This window comes from Lygodium microphyllum, chromosome 4 (genome assembly GCF_053477565.2).
Source record: "Lygodium microphyllum isolate KBCC chromosome 4, Lygodium_microphyllum_v1.1.10, whole genome shotgun sequence".
Classification (NCBI taxonomy): domain Eukaryota; kingdom Viridiplantae; phylum Streptophyta; class Polypodiopsida; order Schizaeales; family Lygodiaceae; genus Lygodium; species Lygodium microphyllum.
Genome location: NC_141138.1, coordinates 62263706 through 62276062, shown reverse-complemented (window position 1 = coordinate 62276062; position 12357 = coordinate 62263706). Strand labels below are relative to the sequence as shown.

General features: G+C 44.4%; 1 protein-coding gene across 2 annotated transcripts; it reads left to right on the top strand.

Annotated features, from left to right (window-relative positions):
• Window positions 1-2426: 2426 nt before the first annotated feature.
• LOC148037095 (dammaradiene synthase-like) lies at window positions 2427-5263 on the top strand. Of its 2 annotated transcripts, none has more exons than XM_087676032.1 (2): window positions 2427-2774; window positions 2921-5263. In XM_087676032.1, exons 1-2 carry the CDS (start codon window positions 2588-2590, stop codon window positions 5062-5064), a joined length of 2331 nt encoding a protein of 776 aa, XP_087532158.1. In that variant the 5' UTR covers window positions 2427-2587; the 3' UTR covers window positions 5065-5263. The 2 variants fall into 2 exon arrangements, with proteins under 2 accessions (XP_087532158.1, XP_087532159.1); XM_087676033.1 differs by having other exon boundaries at window positions 2429-2673.
• The last annotated feature ends 7094 nt before the right edge of the window (window positions 5264-12357 follow it).

Sequence of the window (12357 nt, the reverse complement as noted above, 5' to 3'; positions counted from 1 at the left end):
CCCAAACCGAATAGCGTACATGTTTCCATCTGCATCATCTTGACCCACAGCCCAACCTATGCCAATTGGACTAGTGTCAATTGTCAATACAATAGGCCTTCCGTAATTATAATCTGCTTTCTTGAGTGTAGGAGCAATCTGCAATAACTTCTTCAATTTTTGCATGGCTCTATTGTGGCTCTCATCCCAATAAAATTTTTGCCCCTTTCGAAGCAGCTGATATAAACAATCTACTATGTGTGCAAAATGGGGTATCCAAATCATGTAAAACACACAGGCTCCAATGAATCTCCGTACCTTTGAAGTGGTAGAACAATACTCCGTAATCTTTTCTATAGCATCCATCTTCGCAGGTGAAGGTTTCCTGCCATAATACCCACACATATGTCCAACAATGACGACCTCATTTACTCAAAAAATAGATTTCTGCCTTGATAGTGTCAAGTTCACTTCTTCTAACCTGGCCAAAATTTTTTCACAAGCTGCAATATGATTAGCCACAAAGTATCTGCATCCCTCCTCATTTAGACTCTCATTCTTTTCTTCTTCTGCACACCCCTTAATGGGCACATCATCCAAGAAAGGCATGGTAAGCTAAGTTGTGAGAAGCATTCTTTCTCCCTCTTTCTCTCTTTCTCTCCCTCTCCCTTTCAAATGCAAGATGTTCGCTCTCTCTTTCGTGTATGCGTGTAAAATAACGCGCTCGGGTTTTGGCCCGCGTTTTTTTCGTCTGAGTATCGTTGCTATTTGCGACGCTAATAGCAATGCTGCTATTTTACGTCGCAAATCGCCGTCGCTATACCTCCATATCCTTGTAGTGAAAAGTACATCCAAAGCCATTGAGATCTTGATTCTTCCATGTAAGTATGTGCAAAAAATGTATCTCATTAACTCCTTAATAAGGATAATATTGTTGGCATTCAAGGTGATACTTGAGACACATAACACCTTTGAAAGTGCTTTGAGAATCTTGAGTTGGATGCAAGTGGCAAGGGTGAACTTGGTGATGTATCGAGGGGAGATACACCCTATGTATTGATCTCAGGTGGCATGTCTTTTGAATGTCCCTTGACACACCTATATTCACCTAGCCACAATTGAAAACACAAAGACTCACCTATTATCATCTCATTAACTCTCATGTAAAACCAAATAAAGCAAGGATACTATTTTATGGATTCTCTATTGCTTTACTCAAACATGGTGTATCTTTTCCCGTTGGGAGGGTTCACTATATATATGTGTGTGTGTGTGTGTTGGTTGAGGGTCCATTTATAAATAGCTTGATATATACATTTTCTTCGAATAAAAGCATGTCGCTTTATATTGGATATGTAAATAACCTTTTTATATTGTAATTTTTTACATATAAAAATGATATTTAAAAAATCACTTATGTTAAACTCACATGATAGATATAGATATTTATGTCTTCTCCCCCGCCCACAATTCACCGGCGCTTCAATCTTTTCCACACATGGCAAAGATATTATCGTATCTATGCTTATATAATAGATAAGGTGTATATGCTTATATAGATAGATATGGTGGGTATAGAGATATGAGTTAGAAAAAACGCGTTGGAGTTTTCAATGTGTAAGGTAGAATTTGATCCTGTACGTAGAATTTGATTGTATGTCAACATCACACGAATTAATGGAGCACTGTTGGAAAATCATATTTGCAAGTTGGATACGTTGAGATTGTTTTAGGAAGAGCACGTTGATAAGAAGGGGGTCCAATCTCATTAAAAGGCAATGCGATGATTCCGATGCGAGCTTGATATGAAGCACCAAAGGTCCAGTGGGACTTTCCCACCGTGAGTTGTGCAACATGCAACTTGTTAAGTTTCCGTCCCACGAGAGGCAAGAAACGAACGTGGTACGTTTCAGAACACACAAGCTTGCCCCTGAATTTGTAGGAAAGTGACGAGTCACGACTCGCCAGTAAGAATGTTTGTTAGAATGATATTAGTGGCAAAGGTCAATTCTCCATACCAAACTAAGTGCATTGTGGGACGGGTGCTGCTGTCAGTGTCCTTGGAGAGTCACTGTTGACCAAATAAATGCAAGCAGTACTCCTGCTGTCCCGTGCTATTTCTTTTTGAGCGTTTTGTCTCTCGTGAGTTAATGTTCCGTGTACGAAGGTAGTGAGATTTTTACTACGCAAGCATTCCTTAACCAATTTAGGTGTTATGAGTAACATTGTGAGATTTCATGCTATGCAACGATACCTTACTAATTTAGGTGTTTGAGTGACTCTATTAAGCCTCATCCGTAAGATCTTAATAGTACGCCTTTCTTCAAAGCTGATCCGGACAGATGTCCCAAATGAGGGTTTCTGAGGTGAGATGGAGATCGCGGAGGCTTGCCCAAAGGTGGGCGGCGGCCCGCGGGCCGCGGGTCTGTTTTCTCAACACAGTGCGACTGTGTTTTTTACCGAAAGGCTTGAAGATCAATAACTCTGAAAAGACGGGTGACCAACTCCAACGACCAGATGCGGTGAGAGTTGATGCTGCAACGCACTCCATGCATTCATCGAATTACGTGCCTCTTCTCCTACAAATACCCATCTAGTCTGTCGAAGAATGAAGATCATCGGCTTTGAACAGGCTCACTGCCTACAACAGTTGCAGTTAGAACTTAGCACTGAGCAGGATCATGTTATCAATAGGTACGTAATCATAGTTCGCCTGGACGTTCACCCTGTTCGTGCACAATCGCCGCCTGTCTGTATAGAAATGCCGCACTTTATATCAAGAGCTTTGTCTACAGGTATCAGTGATTCATGCAGTCAGTAGCTGGATCAAGTAGTTGGCCACCTAATCATATATTATAGTACTTGTGCATAATGTGCAAGCCGGAATTACTGTTAGAACTTCCATGATCTCATCGCTTTGTCTAATCACTGTTAATGATAGGAGGAACTCTTGAAGCAGCCATGCAGCACTTACCCTATAGTCAAGACCTAATTAGCGGCCTGCGGAATGATGAGTTCGAAGCGGAGGTGGATAGCAGCAGGAGGCCAGCAGACATAACGATGATGTCGTCCCGGCTGGAGCAGACGATTAAGCAGAGCCAAGAGTTCCTACTGTCTCTGCAGTACCCGGAAGGCTACTGGTGGGGGGAGCTGGAGAGCAACGTCACCATAACGGCGGAAACTGTGCTCCTGTACAAGATACTGGGTGTGCAAGAGGACCAATATCCCAAGGAGAAGATGGAGAGATACCTGAGGAAACGGCAGCGTGACCACGGGGGATGGGAGCTGTTCTATGAGGGCGGTGGCGAATTGAGCGTCACAGCGGAGGCTTACATAGCCCTGCGTCTCCTGGGCGTGCGCAAGGCGGATCCGGCTCTGAAGAGAGCTCTCCGGTTCATTCTGGAGAGAGGCGGGATCACGAAGACGCGCATCTTTACCAAGCTGTGCCTGGCGCTCTTGGGGTGCTTCGACTGGGGGGGGATACCCTCCCTTCCGGTGTGGTTCATGCTGCTGCCCAGCTGCTTCCTGACCAGCATCTACGAGATGTCCAGCTGGGCGCGGGGATGCACTGTTCCTCTGATGGTGGTGTTCGATAAGAAGCCCGTGTTCTCGGAGGTGGTGGCTCCCCAGTCCTTCGACGAGCTGTACGCGGAAGGGCGGAAGAACGCGCCGACATACGCCAAGTTCGAGGGCAAGTGGACGGACGTCTTCTTGGCGGTCGACCGGGCCTTCAAAGTGGCCGAGAAGCTGAACCTGGTGCCCTTCAGGAGGTGGGGGCTGCGGAAAGCCGAGAGATGGGTCCTGGAGAGGCAGGAGGACACCGGCGACTGGGCGGGCATCTTCCCGGCCATGTTCTACTCTCTGCTGTGCATGAAGACGCTAAGGTACGAGCTCACGGATCCGGTCATGCTGCGCGGCCTCAAGGCCCTGCGGGACTTCGCCATGGAGACGGAAGAGGAGTACTGGGTGCAAGCGTGCGTGTCGCCCGTGTGGGATACGGCCCTGGTAGTGCGCGCCCTGGTGGAGTCCGGGCTGGCGCCGGACCACCCGGCGCTTCAGCGGGCGGGGGAGTGGCTGTTGCAGAAGCAGATCACGCAGCCGGGCGACTGGGCCTTCAAGAATGCCGCCATGCCGGGCAGCGGCGGGTGGGCCTTCGAGTTCGTGAACCGCTGGTACCCGGACGTGGACGACAGCGCGGTCGTCGTCATGGCCCTGCAGGACCTCCGCCTGCCACCCCACCGCGAGCCTGTCAAGGAAGGTGCCATATCCCGCGCCGTCAAGTGGATCGCCTCCATGCAGTGCAAGACCGGTGGCTGGGGCGCCTTCGACAAGAACAACGACCAGGACTGGCTCAACTCCACCCCCTACGGCGACCTCAAGGCCATGATCGACCCCAACACCTCCGACGTTACGGCCCGGGTGCTCGAGATGGTCGGCCGCATGAAGCCGCGCGAGCAGTACTGCACCTGCTTGCCCCTCCTCGACTCCATCAACAGAGGCATGGCTTATCTCAGGAAAGAGCAAGAGCCCGAAGGTTGCTGGTTCGACCGATGGGGTGTGAACTACATCTACGGCACCTGCGGGGCGATGGTGGCGTTGTCCCTGGTGGACCCTTCCTCCCACCAGGAGGAGCTCTCGAAGGGGGCACAATGGCTGGTACAAGTGCAGAATGCGAGCAATAACGGTACCAGTACGTCGGTAGGCGATGGAGGATGGGGAGAGTCGTGCCACAGCTACGATGAACCTGCCCTAAAGGGCAAGGGGGATATCCCTAGCACGCCCTCTCAGACTGCCTGGGCACTCATGGGGTTAATGGCGGCCGGGGACAGTTTGGGCAAGTACGAAGTGGATGCTATTGAGGATGGGATCAGCTACCTTATTCGAACCCAAAGGAGAGACGGGTCTTGGCACGAGCCTCACTTCACCGGCACTGGCTTTCCTGGCCATTTCTACCTCCGCTATCACTTGTACGCTCAGCATTTCTCTCTCACTGCGCTCGCCCGCTACCATGCTCGTTTGCACGCCAAGCAAATCACGTGGGCTGGATATGCTGATCGTCGTTCTGACACTCAACCTAACAATTAGCTCAATGCATCTCCTGCACTAGCTAACTTCTTCAGTTAGCAGCAGCTACTCGTATTCTATTCGTATACCTATACTCATACACATCTTGATACTCACTAGGCTAGTGTACCGCTGCCCCTCTTGCTGGGTCTTCTATCCATTCCAGAGCTTGTCCATACCGTCAAGGGACCAATTGAGTATCATCTAACAAATCCCTCCATTATAGCTTTTCCTTCCAAGTGAGTTCTACAAATACCCTCTAATACGCAAACTTTTTACATCATATGGAGCTCAAAGGAAAAATTAAAGGTGTTTTGATATTTTTATCAAATGACAAGGTTCGCAAAAGAGTAACATTGAGGGGCCAATAGAGTGATACTAAGGATGCATTGCTTTAAGGTTTTGCAAAATCTAAAATACAAACAAACTTACATGGGTCAATTGTTTGGCTCATACTAAGTTCATTTGTAATGTTTAAAAATTTATATCAAATTGTTAAGTAGCTAGAAAAGTAACTTTTTTTTTTTTGCAAAATTGACACTCAATTGGGGTGGGATGCATGTTCTTTTTGGGAGGTGTCACTTTATTGGCCTCTTTATCCTATAAGGCAGATTGAAATAATGTGTGGTGAATTATCTTGAAAAATATGGTTGCATCTCTCCTTGAACCAATCAAAATTCTTTTTATATGTGCTTCAAAAGATGATTTGAAATCAGTATATTGGCTTTGAAGTAAATACTAACTCTTAGGCTAGTTACACACCGAGGGAAAACCCTTTATCCACATGAGACAATGTAGGGGTGTATTGACATATGACCAAAAACCATTAGTATTGCTTTTTCCTAGTTGTGATAGATTTGGATATGTGATTCTCCCCATCCAATATGCAAATGCACGTCCAAGGTAAAGAAGGAAAAAGACCGTTAGCAAAAGAAAAGTTGGCATTAAATGGGATTTGCACTTTTCCCATCTGGATCTATAAACAAGTAGGTCCTAGTTTTGTGGATTTAGGAGTTGTGGGCAGTTGGAGAATTGGTAGTGATGTGTCATATAAAGGGGATGACACAAAGGGGTTATTTACAAATTGAATAAAAAAGGGTTGCCAAGCATTGCTATTAGAATACACATTGATCACTAGAACATAATCGAAGTAGAGATATTGGTGCTTGATGTGTATTAGTGGGCATGTTTAAACATGCAATAGAAATTGTGTTCACACTCATGGGAGCCACAAAGTATTCACACATGTAAATGAATTTGGCGAGGCGTATCATTTGGTTACCTCTAAATTGACCTTCAAAATCACGACTATAAGCCTATCCTCTATGAATTCATATGTCCATTCAAAGGAGTATTTATTGATATGTTTATAAATAAATTCAAGTACACATTGTTTAAAAGGGTACAAGCAAGTTCACGTGAACATATTTATAAATATTCATAAGGTTTTTTATAAAAAAGGGTTGTCAAGCATATTGAATAAAAAAGGGTTGTAAAGCATATTGAATAAAAAAGGGTTGTCAAGCATTGCTATTAGAATACACATTGATCTCTAGAACATAATCGAAGTAGAGATGCTGGTGCTTGATGTGTATTGAGGGCATTTTTGAACATGCAATAAAAATTGTGTTCACACTCATGGGAGCCACAAAGTATTCACACATGTAAATGAAGCTGGCGAGGCGAATAATTTGGACACCTCTAAATTGGTTGTAACGTGCCCGCTCTTCAATTCGCAGGACACATCTTAGCAGTCCGTCGAGAGATATATTTAGAAGACGCCGCCCGGCACTCCGAAGGAATGACATGTGGTTTGCCAACTAGGGTCTCTCGAGTCTGCCCCGCTATCGTACTGCTGCGCATCCGAGGTGTGGAATCCACCAAAAAGTTGTGTGTGTGGGATTTGTTACACATTCGGTGCCCTGTTCAAGGCTTGTGCACAGCAGAAACATGTGGACATGGGCTGGGCATTATATGGTGAAATAGTTCGAAAGGGTTTGGAAATGGACCTCTTCATTAGTAGCACAATGGTTGATCTATATGCGAAATGTGGATTGCTCATGGATGCATAACAAGTGTTTGATAATCTCCCAATCCGTGAGGTAGTTTTGTGGAATGCATTGTTTCTAGGGTAAGCTGAGCATGGGCTTGCAGAAGAAGCACTCATGGGTATGATGAGTGCATTGGTAGACATGTACAGCAAAAGTGGCATGCTTGCAGAGGCACGGCTAATGTTTCACAAGCTCCCATTACAGAATGTAGTCTCCTGGATGGTGCTAATAACAGAACCCCTCAGGTCGAGAACCCGCAGAACCCTTCTAAGGGACAAAGTCACTCAATTGTGGTCTAAATGTGATGGGGGCTGCTTTTCTGAGCGCAATAAATCGGGCTCGGGAGGAAAAGCGCAGGGGATGGGGGATAAAGGGAGCGATGAAGAAGGGGGACGGGACCAGAAAAAAAAAGTGAGAGCAGAAAGCAGACGGTAGGACCTGAACCTTTGGATTCCCCAGGAAAATCTTGAGTTGCATCTTTACCCCTGTCTCAGATAGAAAGCTTGAGTGCTGTTCGAATTCATATACCAAAAGACCTCCATCCACTTGATGCCCGTGAGTCTACTTTGAATAAGGTTATTGAAATATTACGCCGCTTTTCGGAAGGACTAGAAAGCTATGAAGTGAGATTAGAAGAGTCGTATTTACTCCTCAGCACAGTCTGCCATTTTTACAACCTGGAAGAATTGCACGCATACTCATCTCAAACATGCATGAAAATGAAGAAGTATTCTTGTTACCACAAGAGCCAAGTGTATGGGGAGTTATCATCAATTTTGAAAAGCTTCAGAACTCCTCATTAGAGGCTATTGATGACAGTCTCAGGGTAAAAGCAATGCAAGCAAGATATATGGCTGTTGTTTTGGCAAACTGCCCGTCAATGCTTATCCATCTTGTTACAGATTCAACACAATTACCATGACTTTACTTAGAGCCTGATCCAGAACAGCACCTTATCATAGGTTTTGATTGTGAAGATGTTGATCTTGCCCGACATGGTTCTCTTTGTATTATGCAGTTTGCCTTTGAAGATGAAGTTTAGCCTGTTGATGCTTTGAAAGGCGGAAATACATTGATGCAGGCTTACAAGCCTACATTAGAATCTCCTCATATTACCAATGTTGTGCATGAATGTAAGCAGGATAGTGAGGCTTTGTACTTTTGATATGGGATCAAGCTGAATAATGTTTTCAATACTCAGACTGCCTATTCTTTAATTGAGGAAGTAGATGGCATTAGTGCAACAGGAACACCCTGGTTATTTACAGATTCAGAGACTAGAGATGGTGCAGAAATAGAGCTTTCAAATTGAATTTGATCTGCTAGATTGACCTTCTATCCTGAAATTATTCAAAGTCCTCTCTGGTCACGAGTTTGCTTTGGAAATCCTTCGACATCTTTGGTGAACCCGACGTGAAAGCGTCGCATAAATTTCAGGATGGGAGATACTTCAGCATCCATTTCAGCCTCTTCTACGACTCCTGCTTTGTCCTCTACTTCAGCTCCATCATTGACTACTGCTTCAAGTACTTCAACGGATGATTTAAAGCAGATTTTGCAGAATATATCTATGTATATGTAGCTTCAAAATCAGCAGACGCAATTGTATATGCAGCAGCAGCAGCAATTGCATCAACAGTTGTCTCAGCAAAGGCAACTATATTTGGAGCAGGATAATGCAATCAGCACGACTAAGGTGATTGAAGCAGTTGAGAATGAGAAGAAGATATTTGATGGCCGTAATGTTTCGGCTTATTTGAAGACGTATGAGATCAAGATGGGATTTTTGGAGTACCAACAGGACTTATGAGTAAGTATTTCCTTCGTCTTGTCACACCCGCCTTGAGGGCAAACGTGATTGAACTTTTTCTTCAAAATTCGCATTGGCAGGATTTTAAAAAGGCCTTGAAAGAAGAGTATTTCCTTGAGGACTTTGGGATGGCTACACGGCGGTCATTCCGAGAGTGGGTCTACATGCCAAACAAAGGTCTAGCTGCTTCAGAGTTGATACGAGAATTTGAAGAGAGGTATAGTTAGCTTAATGATGCCATTGAACAAAGAGCATTGGATGTTGAGAAAGTTGAGCTTTTCTTGCAAACTGCAGTTCCTGCTCTTCAGGAAGAATTAGGAGAGCTTCTTGAGGATCGCACGAAGCCTATGGGTCTTAAAACAGATTGGCAAGATGCCCGGGATGCAGTCTCAACTTTGACCAAGAGGAGGATATGGAAGACCCGCCTACAGAATGGATCTATGACACTGACGCTGTCTTCTGCTCCTATGCCTGCTTCTATTCCTGTTATTTCTTCTCTTCCTCAGCCAGTTTCTTGGCCTATGCTAGTACCTACTGTTTCTACTCCTTCCGTTCCTCTTGTTCCAAGACCGATGCCGGCTCCTTCTGCTCCAAAACCATCCACTCCATTGGTGCCTTCCACTCTTGATGACATAATCAAAGGCATAACGGATTTGACACTGGAGTTAGTTAAAGCAGAATTGGTGGGAAAATTGAAAGAGCAGTTTGCTTCGACTGTGCCTGATATTCCTTCTGGTGCTCCTAGTGCACCTAGGAGAGATCGAAGTTGTATTTGGTGTGATAGTACGGACCATCAGCATTGCAGGGATTGTGAATCTTTTCATGATGCAAGGAGAAAGAATTTGGTATTTTGGGGACAAGATGGTAAGATCTGGTTGACTGAAACAGGAGCTCCGCTTGCTACCAATTTTGGAAAAGGCGGAATGAAGAAATTAGTGGATGACATGGCTGCGCGTACTTCTTATGTGGCAGCTAGAGGAGATGCTTCTGCATATGGAGTCCAGATTGAGAAAGGATCAGAGAATCAGTCAGTATTATGGACTTATGCTATGGAGACGGCAAACAAGGGAAAAATTCAGCAAACTGTTTTGACTAGTGCATGCTTTAGCATCAGATCTGAGATAGGTTGGGATTCGCCTGTTGACAGGTACACTATTTATGCCTACTTGGCTAAGTCTGAGGGAGCAGATGTACTTGTTGAGGAGAAGCGTAAGAGGGATGAAGAAAATCCAAATACAGCTAAAAAGACTAGAGGGGGTGAGTTTGTTACTCCACCTACTGCAGGACCGTCTTTGAGACCAGGGCCAGAACGACAGATGGAAGATGCTCAGAAGAAAGAAAAGAGGCAAGAGCCTAGAGAGAGAAAGCAGCCAGGGTTTAGATTGATGTCTGATATTAAGACATCTACGGACATGAAAAAAATCTTTAATGACAAGATACTTGGCAGTGAGGTGACTTTTACTATTTCTGAGGTTTTGGGCATCTTGAAAAGAGAGTTTCAAGATCAATTCCAAGAAGTCTTGAAGAGGAAAAGACATGCATTGCCTACTACTGATACACAGGGAGTTTTGATTGGGGAGTTGGATGAGGATGAGGATGAGGTTATGGTTGAGAATGCTTCTGTTTTTTCACAGATAGAGAAGAGGGTTTAACCTATGCATTATGCTGAAACTGATGAGCCTGTCTTGATACCGCGTGGTCACTTTTCGCAGAGTCATTGGGCTAGGGCAACTACAGAAACGATGGTAAAAATTAGAGAGAAACAGGCACCTTATGTTGCTTTGGTGGATCATGGTTCAGAGATTAATCTCATAGTTCGTGGAGTTTATGAAAGTAATAGATGGCCTATGGATGTAGAGCATGGGTGGCGTATGAGAGCCGCCAACAACACTGTAGGTGATTTGTATGCTGCCTGTCCCAGTGTCAAGGTTTCTATTGGAGATGTAGAGGAGGATTTCCATTTCTTTGTGCAGGATTCATGCTCTTATCCCATAATTCTTAGACAGCCATTCATCACAGAGATGCGTATGGAAACAAAAGTAATGGATGATGGATATGCTTATGCACAGATTCGCAGTAAAGATGGTATGAGAGCAGTTCAATTTATGACTACGTGTGTGAACCATGTTAGAAATAGGGATACTCTTAGAGATGCACCTTTGCCCACTGTGAGAGATTCGGGTTTTCATTAGGTACCACTGTTTCGCGAGACGACGGTGGTACAAAGCAGAGGAGATTAGAGTTCTTGCCTCCTGGCAGCAATGTTTTCTCCTCTAGTTTTGTTGGAATTTCAACAAACAGTTCGATGAGTTATCAGAAGACTTCTAAGTTGCCTACAGCTGCCAGGCAGTACATATGCAGGAAGGAGAAAAAATTGAAAAATGCAGGTATTTTAGAGGATGATGAGCATAAAGATGGGATGTATGATAGTATGGTTTGTGCAGATACGATGACAGAGATGGAAAATATGTTGAAACTTGATATGCAGAGTTGTCACAGTAATGTATCAGTGCAATCCCTAGACATGTTTCATGAAATTGCAGATTTTGTGTCACAGATAGAGTCAGAGGCTGAGGTGACTCAGCAAAAAGTGTTGAGTGCTGAAGAAATTCAGCAAATAGAGTTTTCGGCTGATTATGATCAGCTTATAGAGACACAGAGGGCTGAAAACTTTCAGCCAACAGAGTTTACTACTGAAATATTTCAGCATCCAGAGTTTAGAGTTGTTCCTATGCAGTCCATAGAGCAGAGGGATGAGGATATTCAGCTAATGGAGTGCAGAATTGCTGATTTACAGCAATATTTGAGTAATGCAGAGGATCATAATGAAGCCAGGGTTGACATGAAATACAAGACTGTGGATAAGAAGGTGAAGCCGGTAGCTGTATCGCTTCCACCTTACAGTGATCAGCAAATAGAGAGGGCTGCCAAACAGCCAATTTTGAGGAATCCAGAGCATATAGGCCATAAATTTTTAGCAGAGACTCTTGCTGAATTAAAAATTGGAAATGGTGATTTCTTGCTACCCCTAGAGAAGGAATGCTTTCAGGAAATGCTTGAGCGACATGGAAGGGGGTTTGCTTTTTTCTTGCATGAGATTGGATGTGTGAATCTGGATATTGTTGCTCCTACGGTGATCTTTACTAGGAAACCTTCACCTGAGAAGGTGGATGCTATAGGCAAGATTACAGAGTATTGTTCTACCACTTCAGATGTACAGAGATTCATTGGAGCTTGTGTGTTTTATATGATTTGGATACCCCATTTTGCACACATAGCAAATTGTTTATATCAGCTGCTTCGAAAGGGGCATAAATTTTATTGGGATGAGAGCCACACTAGAGCCATGCGAAAATTGAAGAAGTTATTGCAGATTGCTCCTACTCTCAGGAAAGCGGATTATAATTGTGGAAGGCCTATTGTATTGACAGTTGACACTAGTCCAATTGGCAT